This window comes from Oryx dammah, unplaced genomic scaffold, assembly GCF_014754425.2.
Source record: "Oryx dammah isolate SB20612 unplaced genomic scaffold, SCBI_Odam_1.1 HiC_scaffold_2, whole genome shotgun sequence".
In the NCBI taxonomy this organism is placed as follows: Eukaryota; Metazoa; Chordata; class Mammalia; order Artiodactyla; family Bovidae; genus Oryx; species Oryx dammah.
The window spans coordinates 62,414,999-62,436,286 of record NW_024070186.1 but is presented as its reverse complement, the minus strand read 5'-3'; the positions used below and the strand labels follow the sequence as shown (position 1 = coordinate 62,436,286).

At 38.4% G+C, this 21,288-nt stretch overlaps 1 protein-coding gene across 1 annotated transcript in view; it reads left to right on the top strand.

The window, feature by feature from the left end:
- The window catches only part of SPATA16 (spermatogenesis associated 16), a 241,850-nt gene extending 222,231 nt beyond the window's left edge, over positions 1-19,619 (top strand). Inside the window, 1 exon segment of the mRNA XM_040265364.1 lies at positions 19,443-19,619. Coding sequence (XP_040121298.1) covers positions 19,443-19,565 — 123 coding nt within the window. The 3' untranslated portion in view covers positions 19,566-19,619.
- Positions 19,620-21,288: the final 1,669 nt, after the last annotated feature.

Genomic DNA, 21,288 nt, shown 5'->3' with positions numbered 1-21,288 from the left:
ACGCAGTTGGGGCCTGCCGTTGTGTCTGTCTGACAGGACTGCCATCTTCTCAAAGATTCAGCAACCGTACCACTCATTTGCAAAGCAGTTTTTCCAGCAATCAGGCTTTTCCTGTGTGTCTTGTTCTTTAGGGAGTCTCCACAGATTTACTGCAATTTGATTATGAATCTTTTCTGCTTCTGGTTATGGGCTTCCTCATTAGCATATCCCCAAATTCCTTTACGGTGTGTGCTCTGAGCACTGCTAAGCAGTTTCGTCCATGGCATAATGCAGACCATGCACAGAAACCCAAGTGCTCTTTTGCTGACCATGCTGAGGGGAAGGAGGCAGGGAGGCAAGGCCCAAGCGGCTGAAGAGGCCAGGTGCCTGGAATAAATAAATCATTGCAATTCCTGGGACAATGTGTCTGTGCCAGTAAGTGTCTAAACTGGCAACTGTAGTGGAGGAGCCTTTGCCAAAGCCCTGGCAGACCCTCCTGACTGTGGTCAGAGGCTGAGCCCTGCAACTGTCAGACCTGGAGGGAGGACCTTCCTCAAACAAACAGCAAAGCCATGTCTAGCCTGGCAAGCAGAGAAAGCCGAGAGCCTCAGTTCTGGACATCTCCCCTGGCCACTGTGCAACACTCCAAATATTGATACATGGTGAATTTCAGTCACCACTTAAATAGAACAAAATCTTTATCCTCTGACTTATAGGAAAAAGTATGTGGTTAATTTGTTAAACATTTTCGATAGCTGCATTTTGCTAGTCACTCACTTTCCACCTGTATTCGGCCTTTCCTCCAAAACTGAGAATACCTCTTATATACTTTGTTGGCTAAAAGTATTCTGAAACTTTGATGATTTGGCAAGAAATTTCTGCAGCAGAAACATTTCTGTGTAGGAGTCAGATCTATCATGGTGCTCATCTAGGGAGCATGAATCTAGAAACTGTGCCTTTTTAACCAGGAGTTTATCAAGGGTTAGACAAAACTAATCAGCTATTGATTAGGTCCTCACACACTTAATAAAATACTGTGATATCCAACAAATTCTTAAACTATGTTAGTCTGTTTAAAGTTTGCTTTTGAATAACTATTACAATGAAAACAGGCTATAGAAAAAATTATTTCAGGTAAATAAACAATGTGATAAAAAATGAATAATGTGAGGACAAATATCATCAATGATGAATACTGATCTCTTAGTATATGTGAAGCACTTCAAGAAGTTATCGTATTTAATGACTGCAACAGTCCTACAAGAGATGTCATTATCTCTCCTTTGGAAAATGAGGGAAAGAGCTTTGTAGAATTAACAAGGAAACAAGCCTACGTTGAAGGGACAGTGTTTTGTTTTGAATCAAGTTTGTTTGGGTCAAAGGCTCTGTTCCTAGTCATTAACTAGAACACTTATGTTAAACCAAATGCAGCTACTAAAATTTAACAGTGCAAAGAACACGGCCTGACCCAAGCTCAGATTCCGTAAGACAACCAAGAAGACAATCTTTGTATCTGCTTTTCAGCAGTGAGTGGCGATAAGAGAATTGCAAGCCATCCTATTCTAGATCACAGCTCACAGAACCAGATGGTGACTTACCCAGACTGCTTTGCAGCAGATGCATGACCAAAGCTGAAGCATGGTACCCACTAGCCCCTGGAACATGGTACTTTTATTGTCCTCCTTCACCATGTCTCCCTTTATAGACCTATCTGTTTAGGTTGTTTTGAGAGCTCACCATTTTCCTTCTTCCTGCAACAGCAGAACCCCACGAGAACAGCTTGGAAGTCTGGTCATTCCTGTAGTATTTCTACTATGGCTTACACTTTCTGGCGCATTAACTAAGCACTTTGAAATGCACCAGGATCTCCATGAAAACATAATTTCAGAAGCACATATTCCTGTAACCCCTGCAAACCTTACCTCACAGCACAGAGGCATCTGTTCGAGACTGAACAGTACACTGTTTACTCTTCCACTTCCAAGAATCCCTCCCTGCCTGTCCCATTAGTGAGCTAATAATATAAGGAAGTGACTGAAACAAACATTGGAAATACTCATATTACTCCAAACTTACTAGTATCTTTATCTCTGTAAAAACTTTTCTAAATGCATCTCTCAGAAGTTCAGTAAAATATTCTGGGGCAAGAGAGGGGAGCATATATCTCAATTTCATTTGAACTGAAGAGTGAGTTTGCCATTCATTCTAAAAGTTACTGTCTCTAAATTACCTAAGTATCTCCTTTGCTTGGCAGCCAGCAATTTATTTATAGGTTAAGTTGCAATCCTTTGTAATTCTGAAGAATAACAAAATATTCAGCTTACACCACTTGGTAGCTAAATGAACCATAGGACATCTTCCATTCTGTATTGAAAGTAAGATTAACAAGTTCAGAGCAATTGACTTGTGCCTCATTCAGTCATTTATAGTGGACTCATTATACCTTTCATCTTTTGGAGAAGGGCAAAATAAAACTGCCTTTACATGCAGCCCTAAAGGAAGGTATGGATCATTTATCATTCTGATTATAATTTTTTTAAAGTGTACATGTGGAGGAAGAAACAAGACCATAATCTAACACACACACAAATGCCACAAGCACCAACACACCTGTATCTCTTAGCATCATCAAAACTGTGTGTGTAAAACATGTGTACTCTGCTTAAACGGCTTTTTGCTGGATAAGAGATTCTGGAGAACATGAGGTGGCTAAGTGAAATTTGGAGCTAAATTAGAGAGCCTAACCCAGAGACAGGATAAAGTTAGTCTTTCTTATTGAACTGAAAGATAATCGAGAAGCTTTTAACTTCCTAATACCTCTGACAGAGAGGAGACCCCCCTTCAGCCTCAGTTATTCACTTCATCATACTGATAAAAATCTTTAGAAGCAACTGGGAAAACAGATTCAAGAAATAAAAATACATCTTCCTGAGGAATAAAGGTCAGAAATCATCTTTTTTTAAAGCCATGATGGAGGACTTCCACTTACAGGAATATGGAGGAGACATGCTTTTCCCTATTCCTCACATTCAGCGCAATTTTGGGAATTATATGTAAAACAAATATAAGACACTGAAAGGTGGACTGAAAAGAGAAATGACCTAGAGTCCTGAGCAATAACATGGTGATGAGTTCACTGGATTTTCTTTTATTTACTTATTTTTTTGCTTCAGACATTCCACACTTGATGATGAAACCTAGTAACACAGAAACAAATAAAACAAAAACCCCAGCAAGATCCTGCTCCCTCCAGCCAAAGGACAAGGAAAAAGGCAGCCTGTGCTCAGTACTCAGTCATATCTAACTGTTTGCAACCCCACAGACTGGTTCCTCTGTCCATGAGATTGTCCCAATACAAATACTGAAGTGGGTTGCCATTTCCTTCCCCAGGGAATCTTCCCAACCCAGTGATTCAACCCAGGTGCCCTGCATTACAGGCAGATTCTTAACATCTGAACCACTGAAGATGGAAAGCTATTAGGCAAATAATCATTCTACTCCAGCCAAACACCACAGGAGGAAAAAAAAAAAAAAAGGAAATCCAAACCCCCATCCACATCAGCAAAGCCCAAGTGAGGAGTTAGAATTCTACCTTCATTAGGCTATAATAAGGTGTCTCAGCCTTCCCATCCTAAAAGTTTGGTGTCAAAGAAACCAAACAGGGAGGCTGAATGTTCATTCCCACTAGGTATGGTGTCAGAGGAAGCCTAGTAGATGCCATGATTTTCACCATCTCCCAACAATCATGAGCTTCCCTTCTCAATGTGATGTCAGTGGAGGCCACATGAGGAGTAGTGATGAGGTACTGCTAGACAGTTATCAGTGCAAACATAGTGAGGAGCTTGAATGTTTGAATGCTCATCTCTATCCAAAAGTAATGAGGAACCCCTTCCTCAAGTCAATGGAGATTGAGTGTAGAACTTGAACTTCTATCCCCACCTGTCAGTAATGAGGCAATGCCCCTCCCATCTTTTGCCATAGCATGGTCAGAAAAATTCAGCTTAAGCAGAAGACTTAAATAGGATCCAGATTTCATAATATTAGTACCCTAAGTGTCCAGATTTCAACTGAAAATGATGCATCATACCAAGAAACAGGAAGATCTCAAATTAAATGATAAAAGACAATCAACTGATGCTAACATAAAGATGTTAGAGCTATTATAATTATTCTGACAAAGATTTTAAAGAGGCCATCATAAAAATGTCTAAGCTATTAGAAACCTCTTAAAACAAACTGTAAAATGTCATCAGACTATACTACAAGGCTACAGTAATCAAAACAGTATGGTACGAGCACAAAAATCTAGCACATAGATCAATGGAACAAAATAGAAAGTCCAGAAATAAACTCACAAATTTATGGTCAATTTATCTACAACAAAGGAGGCAAGAATATGCATGGGGAAAAACAATCTTTTCACTAAGTGGTGGTGGGAAAACTGGACAGCTACATGTGAAAGAATGAACTTAGAACATTTTCTCACACCATATACAAAAATAGACTTAAAATGGATTAAAGACCTAAATGGAAGACTAGAAAGCAAAAGCTTCTAGAAAAAAAACATAGGCATAACATTTTTGACATAAATTGTAGCAATATTTTGGGATCTGTTTCCTAATACAAAGGAAACAAAAGCAAAAATAAACAAATGGGACTCAATTAAACTTATAGCCCTCTGCACAGCAAAGAAAATGTACAACAAAACAAAAAAGACAGCCTACTTAATGGGAGAAAAGTATTTGAAAATAATATGACTGATAACAGGTTAACATCCAAAATATGTAAACAGCTCATACAACTCAATATCAAAAAAAGAAACAACCCAATTTAAAATTAGGCAGAAGACTAGAATAAACATCTGCCAAAGAATACAAATAGATGGCTAATGGGCACATGAAAAATGGTTAATCATGGTTAATCAACATGGTTAATCAGCAGGGAAATGCAAATCAAAGCCACAATGAGATCACCTGTCAGAATGACTATCATAAAAAGAATACAAATAACAAATATTGGTGAGGGTATGGAGAAAAGAAAACACCTGTACACTTTTGGTGGAAATGTAAATTGCTGCAACCACTATGGAAAACTGTATGGAGGTTCCTCAAAAAACTAAAAGTAGAACTACCAGATGATCCAACAATTCCACTTCTGGGCATATATCAAAAAAAACCCCATAAACATTCATTTGAAAAGATGCTCATAGCAACCCCAATGAGCATAGCAACATTATTTACAATAGCCAAGATATGGAAACAACCAAAGTACCCATCAACAAATGAATAGATGAGATGTGGCATATATATACATATATTCCATTGTGTGTATATATGTATGTATGTATATTGAAACATACTCAGCCATAAAAAAGAATAAAATTTTGCCACTTGCAACAATGTGGATGGACCTAGAGGGTATATGCTTAGTGAAATAAGTCAGAGGAAGAAAAATACTCTATTTTATCATATTTATATATATGGAATCTAAAAAATAAAACGAATATAACAAAAAAGAGAATCACAGATATAGAAAATAAACTAGAGGGAAGGGGATCAGCAAGACAGAGGTAGGGGATTAAGAGGTACAATCTACCATTTATAAAATAAACTGCAGGGATATATTACACAGCATAGTTCAGTTCAGTTCAGTTGCCCAGTTGTGTCCGACTCTTTGCGACCCCATGAATTGCAACACGCCAGGCCTCCCTGTCCATCACCAACTCCCAGAGTTCACTAAAACTCACATTCATTGAGCCAGTGATGCCATCCAGCCATCTTATCCTCTGTTGTCCCCTTTTCCTCCTGCCCCCAATCCCTCCCAGCATCACAGTCTTTTCCAATGAGTCAACTCTTCGCATGAGGTGGCCAAAGTACTGGAGTTTCAGCTTTAGCTTCATTCCTTCCAAAGAAATCCCAGGACTGATCTCCTTCAGAATGGACTGGTTGGATCTCCATGCAGTCCAAGGGACTCTCAAGAGTCTTCTCCAACACCACAGTTACAAAAGCATCGATTCTTTGGTGCTCAGCTTTCTTCACAGTCCAACTCTCACATCTATATATAGCTAATACTTCATACTATAAATGAAGTATAATCTATAAAAAATTTAAGTCACTATGTTGTACACATGTGATTAATATTGTATATCAATTATACTTCAATTAAAAAAAAATAGCGGGAGAGAGACAACATCCCTGGTGGACCAATGGTTAAGAATCACCTTCCAAGGCAGAGGACATAGGTTCAATCCCTGGTCTAGGAACCAAGGCCCCACATGCCATGGGGCAACTAAGCTCACACGTTGCAACTATTAAGCCGAAGCACCAGAACTGAGAGCCTGCCTACCACAACTAAGACCCAACACAGCCAAAAATAAGTAAATATCTTTAAAAAAGAGACAGAAACTCAGCAAAGAAATGGAAGACATAAGAAGAACCAAATAGAAATTTTAGAATTGCAAATACAATAACCAAAATGAAAAACTCAGTGGAGGGGCTCAACAGCCTAATGAAGAGGAAATAATAAATGAAATGAAGATTGTTGTTTAGTCACTAAGTTGTGTCTGATTCTCTGTGGCCCCATAGACTGTAGCCCATCAGGTTCCTCTGTTCATGGGATTTCCCAGGCAAGGATACTGGAGTGGGTTGCCATTTCCTTCTCCAGGGATCTTCCCAATCCAGAGATAGAACCCACATCTCCTGCATTGGCAGGAGGATTCTTTACCACTGAGACAGCAGGGAAGTCTGAAATGAAGATAAAACAATACAAATTACCCAACTGGAACAACAGAGAAAATAGATCAGAAAATAAAATGAAAAGAACCTCAAGGAGCTGTGAGTCTATAACACCATATCTAACATTCATGTTATCAGAATCCCAGAAAGATAGGAGAAAAGGGATAGGAATGAAAAAGTACCTAAAAAATAATAGCTGAAAATTTCCATAATTTGGCAAAAGACAGAAACTACAGACTGAAAAATTTCAATGAACTCCGAATAAGATAAACTCAAATTCACTCCAGGATGCAGCATGGTCAAACTTCTAAAAACTAAAGACAAAGACAGATCTTGAAAGCAGCAAAAAAGAAATGATTAACTAACTATTAGGGGGAAAACAATTTGAACGACAGTGGATTTTTCAGTTAACAAAACTGGGGCCAGAAGTAAGTGGTACATTTTTCAAATACTGAAAGAAAAGAATTGTCAACACAGAATGCTACACCCAATGAAAATAGCTTTCAGGAATTAAGGGGAAATCAAGACATTCTCAGATGAAGGAAAACTAAGAGAATTTGTCATCAGCCAACTCACTCAAAAAAAAAAAAAAAAAAGAGGCTGAAGAAAATTTCCTAAATAGAAAGGAAACAATAAAAGAAAGAACTTTAAAATATCAAGAAAAGTGAAAGAACACAAGCAAAAATATGAGTAAAAACAGCAGACTGTCCTCTTCATTATGTTTGATGATTCAAGCAAAAATAACAACATCATTTAATATGATTCTAAATATACATGGAGTTCTGTGTTTGGTTTTACATATGAGGAGCTGGGAAGCCCCCTCTCTATCCTAAAAGTCAGTAATTCTTCTTGGATCTGTGAGTCAATGGACGACACAAGACAAAACACTGTTCCAAAGACGGAAGAGACTAACAGATTAATACAGGGAGATATGGGCTTTCTGGAGCAGAGACTTATGAGCAGAAACTGCTATGGGAACCAGTACTGGTTTTGTGAAGCTGGAGTTATAATTCACAAATTGCTGGACACTCAGTGCAGACAACTCTGAGTATTACAGACTCTAAGGGGACCCAGTCTAGGAGTTATGCAATATTATGCAATTTACCTCCAGGAGTTAATGCTAAGTATCAGAGAAAAATCCCCTTGGGCCTCTGGAGGGAACCACTCTGAAATATACTAAAACACTCTTTCCTTCTTAGCAAGGCTTGCACTCAGAAGAAACCAGTGAAACAGAGCATAGCTTTTGGTGTATTATCAGGGCCTAAGTGACCTAGGAGAGGAAAATACCCAACTGCAGCCCACTTTAGCCACCACGTCCCATGTAAGGAGGAGGAGGTGGGGAACTGAGAAAAACACTTGTGAAGTTCACAGTCCAAGGCATGGGTTCAGGAAAAGACTGAAACCTAATCTTAGAACTGTAGAATGCTTCCCCTCCCCTCACATTGTGTAGTTTAGTCGCTAAGTCCTGTCTGCCTCTTGCAACCCCATGGGCTGTAGCCCACCAAGCTCCTTTGTCCATGGAATTTCCCTGACAAGAATACTGGAGTGGGTTGCCATTTCCTTCTCAAGGGGATCTTCCCCACCCAGGAATCGAAACAATGTCACCTGCACTGCAGGTGGACTCTTGCATCACAGGTGAATTCTTTACCAACTGAGCCACGAGGGAAGCCTTCTCCTCCCATTACTAAAGGTCTATTTATAGCAGTTCCTTTTACCCAGTACATCATGTCCAGCTATCAAGAAAATAATTACAAGACAAACCAAAAGGTGAAAAACACAATTTGAAGCGACAAAGCAATCATCAGAAGCAGATATGGCAGAGATTTTGTAATTGTCAGACTAGAAATTTAACACAACAATGATTAATAAGCTAAGGGCTCTAATGGATAAAGTGGACAGCATATAAGAAAAGAGATGCAATAATAATAGCAACAATATATTCAACTATGTATATATCTTATGTGTGTATGTATATATAATACCTTTTTAAACTGAAAAATATTATAGAAATGGACAACAAATTAGTGGTTGCCAAGGGTTAAGGAGGTGGGGCAGGAGGAAAGTGGGTGTGACTATAAAAGAGCAGCGCAAGAGATCCTGTAAAAGTAGAACTGCTCTGTATCTTGACCATATCAGCGTCAATATCCTAGCTGTAATATTCTACCAAAGTTTTATAAGATGTTACCATGGGGACAAACTGCATGAAGAATACACAGATTCTTCCTGTATTACTTCTTACTGATGCATGTGAATCCACAATTATCTCAAAAGAAAAGTTTAAAATATATGTACTCCAACTTTCAGATAAATTATGCCATTAAGTGTTGAAAATAAATTTTAAAAAGCCATGATACATTAAGAACAAAGTGATAGCAAGATTTCATAATTGTACTCTAACTCTACACTAAATTTGTATTACAAGTGCTATTATTATGGGGATTTTCAATTAGAAATTGGTAATATAGTTTAACAGAAGTTTTTTGCATATTTCATAATATATCACAGGCATCTAATGCCTTACATTTCCACGTTGTACTTTTATGACTATCATACCAACCTACAGAATTCACTAAATCAAAATGGAGAAATATGAGGCTATTTGTTTGAATGCTAGCCAAAAGCTAAAGGAAACTGCTGTATTATGAACAGCAGAAACAACTTTGTTTCAGAAATTAAAGTTTATTTTAGAAATTAATTTCAAGCCTGTTTGAAAACAATTGTCATTCTAATAAGAATTAAAATTCAAACCATTTTGGATGATAAATATTTAAAAGCATTTGGTCTGGAAACTAAACTGGAAGACAGCAAGAAAACAAATGTTATGAAATCCACTGTGGTGGATTAAATGGCTGTTTTGCCAAGAGGATTTTGATCCACACTGCAAATTGCTGGAAATACATCCTCCTTCTATAACCACCACTACAGTTGTAGAAACATGATATTTATTCCCAAGGATCCAATTATTATTTTATCTATTTTTTGTCTTCTTACAAGTCTTCTTTAAAAGCTTTATTTAAAAAAAAAAATCCTTTGAGCACCCAATCCCTGAAGCATGAACCTATACAAACCCCTATAAACATATTTAATTGTCTCTCCTTAATCCAGACTACATGAAATCCAATAGGAAATCCTATTTCAAGCAGTGTCTTCCTTCTTGCTGTAATTTACCCATGCGTTTATGTTTGAGATCACATTCCTCTCGCTGCTATTACTAGACAGAAACACACACTGCTTCCCAAGGTACATGCTAAGCATGTGCAGGGGGCACCAGCAAGGTAGGCAACATCAACCAGCAGGAAAAGTAAAAGGTAGACATCATCAAGGTCATGTTTGAGGAGATAATCGGAACCTTATTGAGCTTTATGGCTTAGTACAGATCTCCTCAACTTATAATAGGGTTACATCTCTATAAACCCAGCATAAGCTGAAAATACCATCAGCTGGAAATCATTTAATACACCTAACTTCTGGACATCACAGCTTAGCCCGGCCTACCTTGAATGTGCTCAGAACACTTACATCAGCCTACAGTTGAGCAGGATCATCTAACACAAAGCCTATTTAAAATGTGTTGAGTAGTTCCTGTAATTCATTGAATACTATACTGAGAGTGAACACTAGAATGACTGTCTGGGGACAGGACAATTCTAAGTGTATAGGTTAGGGACTTCCCTGGTAGTCCAGTAGTTAAGACTCCATGTTCCTAATCTAGGAGCCATAGGTTCCACCCCTGGACAGAGAAATAAGATCCCACATGCTGCACAGTAGTGTAGCCTAAAAAGTAAATAAACATCTCAGTGTTGATCCTCAGGATCCTGTGACTCACAGGGAGCTGCAATTCACTGCTACCACCCAGCACTCCAAGAGTATCAGACCCTATACCGCTAGCCCAGGAAAAGATCAAAATCCAAAAGTCAAAGTATGGTGTCTAGTGAATGTATATCATTTCTGCACCACCAAGAAGTCAAAAAATTATGTCAACAAATTATGTCGACACATCATAAATCAGGGATTGTCTATAGTTGCATTAATTTGCTAAGACTGCTATAACAAAGTATCACAAACTGAGTGGCTTGATCAGCAGAAGTTTATCATCACAGTTCTGGAGGCTGGGAGTCTAGACTCAAAGTGTCGTCAGGGCTGGTACCTCCTGAGGGCTGTGAGGAAGAACCAGTGCATGCCTCTCCCCTTGTTTCTGGTGGTTTGCTTAACCTGGGTGGTTAGCACACCTTAGCTGTAGGAGCACCATCCCATACCCTGCCTTCATCTTCACAAGTTATTCTCCAAATATCCCCTTTCTATAAGGATACCAGTCATTTTCGTTAAGGCCCACCCCAAAGACCTCATTTCAACTTGATGATCTCTATAAAAACCCTGTCTCCAAATAAGGGTACCTCCTGAAGTACTGGGGCTTAAGACCCTAACACAGGAATTTTGAGGGAATGAAATTCAACCCATTATGGTAGGATTTGATTTTAAATGACTTTGGGAGGGAAAGGGACACCCAGGTCTTCACAGTGATTCTCCTTCCCCTCTATCACATCTGAATGACTCCCCTTTCACAGCTCTATTAGGCTGAGGCTGTGTGTCCCTTTCTGTTACCATCTCTCACCAGCTTCGCTCATTTTGAGCTTCTTGTTGTTTTTCCTTAGTTTGTCCCCATTCCTAACTCTCTACGCCCTAAATCTCAGTTTCTTCCCCAGCAATGCCTCTGGTCTCATGGCCAGCCATTACATAAGAAATGGAAAGTGGTGCTATTGCTTTCATCTCTGGCTCACAGGCCTTCAATTACCAAATAAAAATAGGTTGGATCTCTGTGCAAATGAAACCATAGGCAGCCCCACAAAATCATAGTGAGTCAGCAGCAACCCTCCTTCACAAGAAAACTCTCAAGTGCATAGAAGCTCTCCTGACTTCAGGCTATCCCCATACTTTCCCCCTACACATAAGATACAAACCAATTTTACAGTAAAAGATTATCAGAGAAAATATCCAAGTACTTTTTATTATGCCTGTACTGAAAGTTACTCTGAAGTGGCTTTGTGAGGGAGAACATTTTAATCCGTAAAAATGTTGCATTCTATCCTAGAACTAGTAGAATAATCTTAAATTTTGATATGATAAAAAAATCATTACCTGAGAAGAAGACTAATATGATGATTGAATAATCTGATCCAGTTATAGAGTGAGAAAGAAATAAAGTATGCTATAAACTACACTTAAGCTAATCCATAATAGGGGTCCTTTGGATGCAAGATAAAATGTTGATACATCTAGAGAAGTTATAGGTCTTATGGATATGCTTTTATAAGTGAAATATAATGAAGTACTGAGAACTCTAATATCTATGGATGTTTATATCAACCAGTTCGATACCTTGCATTACTAATACAGCAGAAATGGTTGGCTCCCTCTCATTTCCATAGTGCTCTTTCAATGTGGTACAAGGCAAATTGCAATGTATTCTGCTTCCACTGAGCACATTTCTGTGCAGTGAATCCAGGCTAAAATAACATCATTAAAGTAGTACTTTAAAGTTTATTTAATCCAACCCCCGGGTCACACATGACCCGAATAATTCACACTTGCCAAAAATGTCATCTAGTGTTTGATTTCCAGTGTCTGGTGATGAGGGTCACCATACCTGACCCTCAAAACACCTTCCACTTTTACATAGTTGTGAAAATATCAATATAATATCTATTTTTTTACTCACTGAAGGACTTATTCAGCTGTTTACCAGTTCAACAAATATTTATTGAGACCCTATTATGAAACCACCAGACACTACACAATGTGCTATTATAATCTTTGTGGAGGACTTAGACATTTATAAAGAGCTTTCCACAAACATCAAGCCATTTAATCCTCACTAAAACCCTGTAAATAAAGTCTGATTATAATTAATTCATGATTTACACTAGAGAAGAGAAAATTAAAGTTCAGTAGTTAAGTTACATCACCAGTGAAAGCAATGAGACTCAAACTCATATTGTAATTCTAAATGGTACTCTCTTTCAAATACGTAAGCTAACACAGAACAAATTCATCACCCCTTCACATATCACCTAAAGATACCACAGATTCCTGTTATGTTTTCTCTCTTCCCAGTAAACATCTCCAGGTCCTCCAACTTTTCTTCGTAAAGTTTGGAGTTAAGACCTGGACATACCCAGCACCAGGCATCATAGCCCAGATGAGACAGGGCATGGCCAGAAAAGGGAGAGAACTATTACTCCCATTGAGACACATTTTAAACATTGTAGTTTATAATCAGATCAGTTTTGGGTAACCAGGGAATACAGTTGAACTATTTTGAACTTGCAGCCAAATATGCACTATCAGAAACTCATATCTTCACACCCCTTTCTCTGTCCCCTCCTAATTCTACCCTTTATATAGTTGAATTTTGAGACTTAATCACAAGACTTGAAAGCATATCAAACACGTACACCTAGCGCAGTTACTGAGGCAGCATCCTTGAAGAGTGGAGGTCAAAAACACAGGGACTGTTAAAGTTCTTTGGCTTTTCATTTTATTTCACTTTTATATGTATTTTAAAATTTATTTTTCTATTTAATGGGCATACGTTCCAGATTCAAGCATTAATACTACTAATAAATAATAACAATTCAGAGCTATACAATACTTCACATAAACTGTTTCATTTCATTAAGACCCTGTGAAGCCACTGACAGATGAAGAAACTTGGGTTCCAAGAAATTAAATAAGTTTGCCCAAAAGTCACACACGGAGAATATGCTGGAGATCTGACTTTGACCCAACAGGCTCTCTCTCTACCATAACCACTTTTTTGTTCTCAATAACCAAAAGCATCACTTTTTGTTTCTCTTTCTTATGACTTTTTAACTGCTAGAATGCTTTTCACACAGTAGACCACAAAATAGTAGACTGTTTTTTCTTTTCAATTAGGAGTTTTGCATCATTCTGGCCTTTAGCCTAGTATTAGGCTATTATTACAAGTCCATTTTTTTAAACACATTTCTGATTATGTGGCCTTTTTCTGCCTCTTACATTTGTCACTAATCAAACTCATTCTTTTCCCCTAAAACTATTCGTTGAATTTTATTCTTTACCTCATTAAGATACCATTATTGTCTCAAACGAGAAACTTCACAGTCATTACTAATTCTGCCTGCCTTCTAACCCCAACATAGAATTTTTCATCAAGACTACAATTCTTATTTCCCAAATGTCTCTTAAACTCTTGATGCAGGCCCCCATAGTATTTTTCATATCATAGTGCACTGGGCCCTAATTGATCCACCTGCTTCTAGTCTCCCTAGCTGCATTCCACCCCACACAATGGCACCAGATTTATCTTTCTAACTACATAGCTAAATATTTTTCAACTTTTTATAAGCTGACCCCAATCTATGTTTCCTGCTATGTATATCTCTTACTCCCAGTCCCCTCATGCCCACATCTAGGCTATGTGACTCACCCCTATCAAATAGCCCATGTTCTTTCACAACTTCCTTTTATGAACGCCATTCCCTCTGTCTGGAATGAGTTTCTTGTCCTGACAAAGACCCATCTCCTATCACCTCCCATACTCCTCCACATTTCCTTCAGATAGAATTCACTGTTCTGACATTTTTGCTAACAGAACATTTTTGTACATAATTCTTAGATAAGCAGTTATGCTTTGTTGCAGTCATTTTTTCATTAACTGTCTCTCCTATGTGAATATGAGTTCCTCAGAAAAAAGCCTCCTGATATTTTTGCTTATTACCTTAGTAAATACCAAATACATAGTAGATGTTCAATAAATATTTGCATGAAAGAACAAGAGTATTTCCTCTGAGATCTGAGCTGACCAGAAATTTTCCTGTCATATATACTGGTCTATTTAGTTACCGCCACATTTCTTCCTACTGCTACTGCCGCTAAGTCACTTCAGTCGTGTCCGACTCTGTGCGACCCCAGAGACAGCAGCCCAGCAGGCTCCCCCGTCCCTGGGATTCTCCAGGCAAGAACACTGGAGTGGGTTGCCATTTCCTTCTCCAAAGCATGAAAGTGAAAAGTGAAAGTGAAGTCATTCAGTCATGTCTGACCTTCAGCACCCCCATGGACTGCAGCCTTCCAGGCTCCTCCGTCCATGGGATTTTCCAGGCAAGAGTACTGGAGTGGGGTGCCATTGCCTTCTCCACATTTCTTCCTAATTGGTATTAATTGTTTTTGTACTGTTAGAATTTCAGCTTTGATATCTCCTGTGCTTCTCAGGCTGTCTTCTCTTTCACAGTTTCAAAATCATCTTTTTTTTTGAACTTTTTGACTCCACACTAAGTCATGACAGATAGACTTGTGTATAAGAATTAAAAGTCCTCAGATACTAGCTAATAACAATTTCTTAACTCTTTGATGTGGATTTTGATTGATAACCATATGATAGGTGAGAATCTGCCCTTGGACTGAATTCTTCAGTTCCCTTCAATCATCTGGCATCCCAAATTCTCTACAAGTTCATCTGGGCTGATGTCCATATCTCAGTAATGCCACGTCAGCATTGGCACACAGATGCACAAGAGAATGTTATCTGCCCATTTTGCAAATGGGAAAATTAGACCCAGAATGACCAAGGACACTATCTGCTATAATTAAGCAGGTGGATCCTCTCCCAAAAAGAAGGTCTAATAAGGCCTCTGCTCCCCAAACTGGTTTGTTTCCTTCCTTACATGCCTACATATTTGTGTTTTATTCCCCTAAGAGCTTTATAGAAATTTCTATCATTTGCAATCTGTTCTTCTTAGTTATATGAATCTATTTTCTCTTCAACCAGCACTTTTCTTTCCTTGACTTAAAAAAAAGAAAATAAAGAACCAGCTTTACTAAAAACATGTTGCAGCCCTCCTACACTTCAGTACGTACAGAGGCTAAAATTGACTTACTTTACTGTATGTCGTGTCATTCACCTAACGGTATAATCTAAGAGAATCACCTCTGATTTGAAAACTGTAAAGGCACATCTTAAGACTGGACAAACCTAAATCTGGTGTGAGTACAAGTCATGGAACTTTTTTATTTAGTGTGTCCTTGGAAATTACCCACTTCCCTGGTGGCTCAGATGGTAAAGCGTCTGCCTGCAGTGAGGGAGACTTGGGTTCAAACCCGGGGTCGGGAAGATCCCCTGGAGAAGGAGATGGCTACCCACTCCAGTATTTTGCCTGGAAAATTCCATGGACCGAGGAGCCTGGTTGGCTACAGTCCATGGGATTGAAAAGAGTTGGACACGACTGAGCAACTTCACTTTCACTTGGAAATTATCCAGGCTAACCTTATTCTTCACTAAAGGCTAGCCCCTAATTGATCCACCTGCTGGATCCACCATTCTGAAAACTGAAGCTCAGAAAGGCCAAGTGACTTCTCTGGGGGTAATTGAGGATTATAAACCAGGGCAAGAGCAGAACTCAACACTTCTGACTCCTTAACCAGTCAGTGCCCTTTCTACTTTTGGCCATTTCAAGCATGGAGACCACACCTTGTTATTACCATGCTTAAACTCAAATGGTAATAGAATGATGGCATATGAAAGTGATTATTTAATCTGTGAAAGCTTCTCAGTCATCTCTGACTCTGTGCAACCCCACGGACTGTAGTCAGCCAGGCTCCTCTGTCCATGGAATTCTCCAAGCCAGAATGCTAGAGCTGTTCCCTTCTCCAGATGATCTTCCCAACCCAGGAATTGAACCCATGTCTCCAGCATTGCAGGTGGATTCTTTACCAACTGAGCTACCAGGGAAGCCCATAAATATTGGACTGAGTTGCCATGCCCTCCTCGAGGGAATCTTCCCAACCCAGGGATCAAACCCAGGTCTTCCACATTATGGGCAGATTCTTTATAGTCTGAGCCACCAGGGAAGCCCAAGAATACTGGAGTGGGTAGCCTATCCCTTCTCCAGAAGATGTTCCCAACCCAGGAATTGAACCAGGGTCTCCATTGCACATGGATTTTTTTACCACCTGAGCTACCAGGGAAGTCCCGCTTTCTTATTTAATTTGTAAGAGAAAAGAAAGCCTTCTGATATGTTTCATACCAGTCACCACTTTGAGTATGGAAAAATACATCGGTTTCTGAACACACTGATGTCTTCAGATCTATTATCAAAGAGTAAAATTACTGAGGGTCTACCATATCCTAGGTATTAGGACTAAGGAACACCATGGACCTAGTTGCCTGCCTTATGCAGGAAGCCCAGACAGGAAGATGGATACTATATAAGTCATTATAAACAATTAGGAATTAAAATAGGAAAAGAGGTGAATGGACTGCTGTGGGAATATGTTACTGAGAACTCCAACCTGATTTGAGTCATCAAGTAGTATGTCCCTGAGACACTTGACATTGAACCTGAAATCCAGAGGATAGGTAAGCGTTCCAATGAGAGTCTTCCATCAGAGGGCATAGCATTAGGAAAGTCAAGAGTGCATAGAATGCTGCGTGGTTGTGGTTAGAAAACTGAGAGATGTACCACAGGGCTAAGGCAAATGGAATTACAGGAGACAAAATTAGAGACACAGGTGTAGTGTAACCAGATCACCCAGAGATGTGTAGCTCATGTTAAGGACTTGGGAATCCACTTAGGCATTTTAAGCAGGGCAAACTATGATCAGATACACATGTTTAAAAGATCATTTGAGTATTATTGGGATAATGGGTTGAAAGGATAGCATGTAGACAGACCAGGCAGGAGGCGAACACCTAGGCCAGGAGAAGCATGCATAGAGTCTGTACCCTAGACCTCCCAGGGTAATTCAGTGGTACTCTCTATTCAATTAACATATCTTGTGTTTCTTCTTTGTCTTTTCTAATGAAAAGCAACCCAGTTAGTCAACACTGCTCTTAATAAACACAATTTTCAAAAAAGATAGCAGCCACCCAAAAGATATTTTAAAACTATTATTTTTCTGTAGGACATGTTTTTTGTTGCATTGGGGTTATAATTTTAATTGTATTGGGGCTAACTGCAATCATTATCATTATAAAGAGCTTCAATTTAGATGATACATTTTCAGTGCAAATAACTTGAGTGAACCATCAACTCAACTATAAAAGTAACAGTAAAGTGCCATCTATTGTGTTTGTTTTGATTATGCTCTATGTTAATTTTTTACCTATGATTTTGGTATAAGTTGGATAGTATAAATGGATGGAATACATAAAATCATGCACTGACTTCATGATAAGATTAAAAAATATTCTGTCAAATCATTTTGAGGATTGCTGCAATAATCAGATATCATAAATTACACAAACTTTTGGAAAAAATTTACCTGAAGTAATTTTAGGTTTTCAAAAATAATTGTTTTCACATAAATAAGCTATGTTATTTTCTTATGGAAACCAACAGATTGTATGCATCACCTTGTGTGATATAAGACCTAACTATAACATATAGATGAATGTGACTATGTATTATTCTCTTTTTGACAACCTGAATTATCTCTTGGATATTACTCTAAATGATAAATCAAGTGATTTAAAAGTAGAGCTCAAAATTGGAAAATTGAACTTGTAAGTGCTTTTATCTTAAGTAGATGATATGTTCATGCACCTTGAAGAGTAAGTGCTCTAGCTTTGAGCTAACTTTATGACAATAGGCTCTTCAGTGAGTGACTTTAGACTAATAGAATATGCAGGTCCTGGGAATCGGGGTTAAGTATGAATTGTTATTCATCATGAAAGCCCAACTCAACATATATGTAAACTGTTTTACTCTGACAAACAGCACAATGCGTTCAACTGTCATTGAATAATTTTAAGTTTGCTTAGAAGAAAGACTAACAATTTATTTTTAATCACTATTTTTTATATATTATTTTATCTTATTTTTTTCAACTTTTCCTTTTTATTTAAAAGAGAAATGGCTCCTGCTAAAACAATATGGAAAATTCATTTTTCTCCCAAGTGGCCTAAGTGAAGTGAAAGTCGCTTAGTCATGTCCGACTCTCTGCTACCCTACTACTATACAGTCCATGGAATTCTCCAGGCCAAAATACTGGAGTGGGTACCCTTTCCCTTTTGCAGGGGATCTTCCCAACCCAGGGACTGAACCCAGGTCTCCTGCATTGTGGGCAGATTTTTTACCAGCTGAGCCACAAGGGAAGCCCAAGAATATTGGAGTGGGTAGCCTATTCCTTCTTCAGGAGATCTTCTTGACCCAGGAATTGAACCAGGGTCTCTTGTGTTGCCAGCAGATTCTTTACTAACTGAGCTATCAGACAAGTGGCCTAAGGGGCATACTAATTAATGTAGAATCACTGATTTTGAGGCGGGGTAGATTTTGTTTCATTCTTCTTTTAGATAATGGAATAACTTTTTTACCAGTTATTTCTTTCTGAAATCCCTGGTTTCACTGACCATTAAAGACAGCAGGTAATGATACTCCCAAGTTCCATTCTCCACCATATAGGACCTAGTGGTAAATTCCTGCATGTCTTCTTCATGTTCCTAAAACAAAGGACGCGGAAATGGAAATCAAAAGGGGACTTTTATGTTTAATTGTATCTGTCACTGCCAGTTCTGTCCCAACCTTGGACTTGTATGTGCCATTTACTTTTTTTTGTTGTTGTTGTTGGAGAAGATTCTTTTTTTTTTAATTTATTTTTTATTTTACTTACAATTCTGTATTGGTTTTGCCATATTTTCCTATATACACAAAACCTGGGGAATCAACAAACACTGTTGTATCTGTTTATTTCTTCCAGGTTGGACGAATTGAAGATTTTCTATACCAATTAGAGGACAGTTTCTTAAAAACTAAAAAGCTGAGAACTGCTCGAAGGCAAAAAACAAAAATGAAGCGGCTTCAAACCGCGCAGCAAAGCTAGTCACTGGGGAGCAGGCACCACCACAGAGAGACATCCCAGAGAAAGGGGCCGTGGCATCCCACCAGCCTGCCTGTGACAGCCAATGTCAAAGGCCTAACGCCACAAGGATGAGGTGGTGCTCCTCTTGGCAAAGATGTTCCACACTTCATTAATCTCAACTGGAAGCAATAAATGTTCTCAGCAAGTTTCACCTGACTTTTGTTCAAATTCATCTTAGTTAAATAGCTTATCAAATAACCATTGCTGCCTCTCACCTGTCTTGTCCTTTCAGCACTGACTAAAGTGCACCAGGTCTACCCAAGTACATTTTAGTATGTGTGCCTGTTCATTACCAATCAGCCACATACAGATACAAATGCAGGAATTAAGAATTACAAAACTGATAATACACTTTCCTGCTTTTTATAGAGATTGCCAACGTAGTATGGCTGATATCAGTTATATCATTAAAATCTGTACTTTTTCCCCCTGGATCCTTCATATCCCCTTGGCCCTTAAATCACTCAACTCAAACACACATATTGGACAAAGTAATGAGTCAAGAATCATTACTGAAGACCTCAGTTAACACCAGTAAGGAAGTGTGAGAATAGAGTAAGAAGGTGGAACCCAGATTTAAAGTAAAATAAATAAGAAAATGTAAATTTTAAAAAGAATGGAGAAAATTAATAATATCCAGAGTACATTAATAACATGAAAAGGTAAGAGGGTAATAAAATACTTAGTGCTGAATTTTTCATTATATGGTGAGATTATAAAGAAATCAATAATTCAGCCTTAAGTGTATTTTAGATTTGTATAGTCATAATTATGTGAGATATAAATATTTTGAAAGTTTGAAACAAATTATGACCTTGATTTCCCTGTAGACCATTTGCTTAATTCTTACCTTTAACAAAGAGTTTTTCTCTTTTCTCCCCCACTCTACCCAGAGATCATCATCATTGCCATCACATTCCCTCAGGTTAATTAATGGTAGTCAGTTAAAATAGGAATATTTAAGAAACTCCTTTTGGTTTCTAGACTCAGACCAGCACAGCATCTCAGTTCTGTTCTTGTAAGTAGCAGAAGATAATTTCTTTCCATGGGCACTTGAGTCTGTAGCCAGATGTGGGAGTCTAAGACAAATGCCTCAGCCTCCCATTCAGCCACTTCTGCTGTTATCTCTTTTGATCACCGTCTGTCCAGGAATTTCCTTTTATTAAAAAAAATTATATATATATATATACACATACATATATATACATGCTTCCCTGGTGGCTCAGTGGTAAAGAATCCACCTTCCAGTTCAGGAGATGCAGGAGACCCGGGTTCAGCCCCTGGGTCAGGAAGATCCTCTGGAGAAGGAAATGGAAGCCCACTCCAGTATTCCTGCCTGGGAAATCCCATGGACAGAGGAGCCTGGGGGGTTACAGTCCATGGGATCACAAAAGAGTTGGACACAACTTAGCAACTAAACAACAAAACAATACACACACACACACACACATATCTTTACAACATCTCTAGGAGATAGAGTTTGCTGAGCTTTGAGTTTTAACTTCAGCGTTAGGATTTTATTCTCCCAAAGAATGTCTATATTCTCTAACAGGTTTGGTTTTGTTTTGTTTTTCATTGTCTCAAAATCTTAGCATTGGCTATTCTGAAAGGCCTATTGATATTCTCATTCTGTAGGTGTTCAATTGCTTTATTTCTGTTCTTCAAAAATTAGTGTCCTCTCATT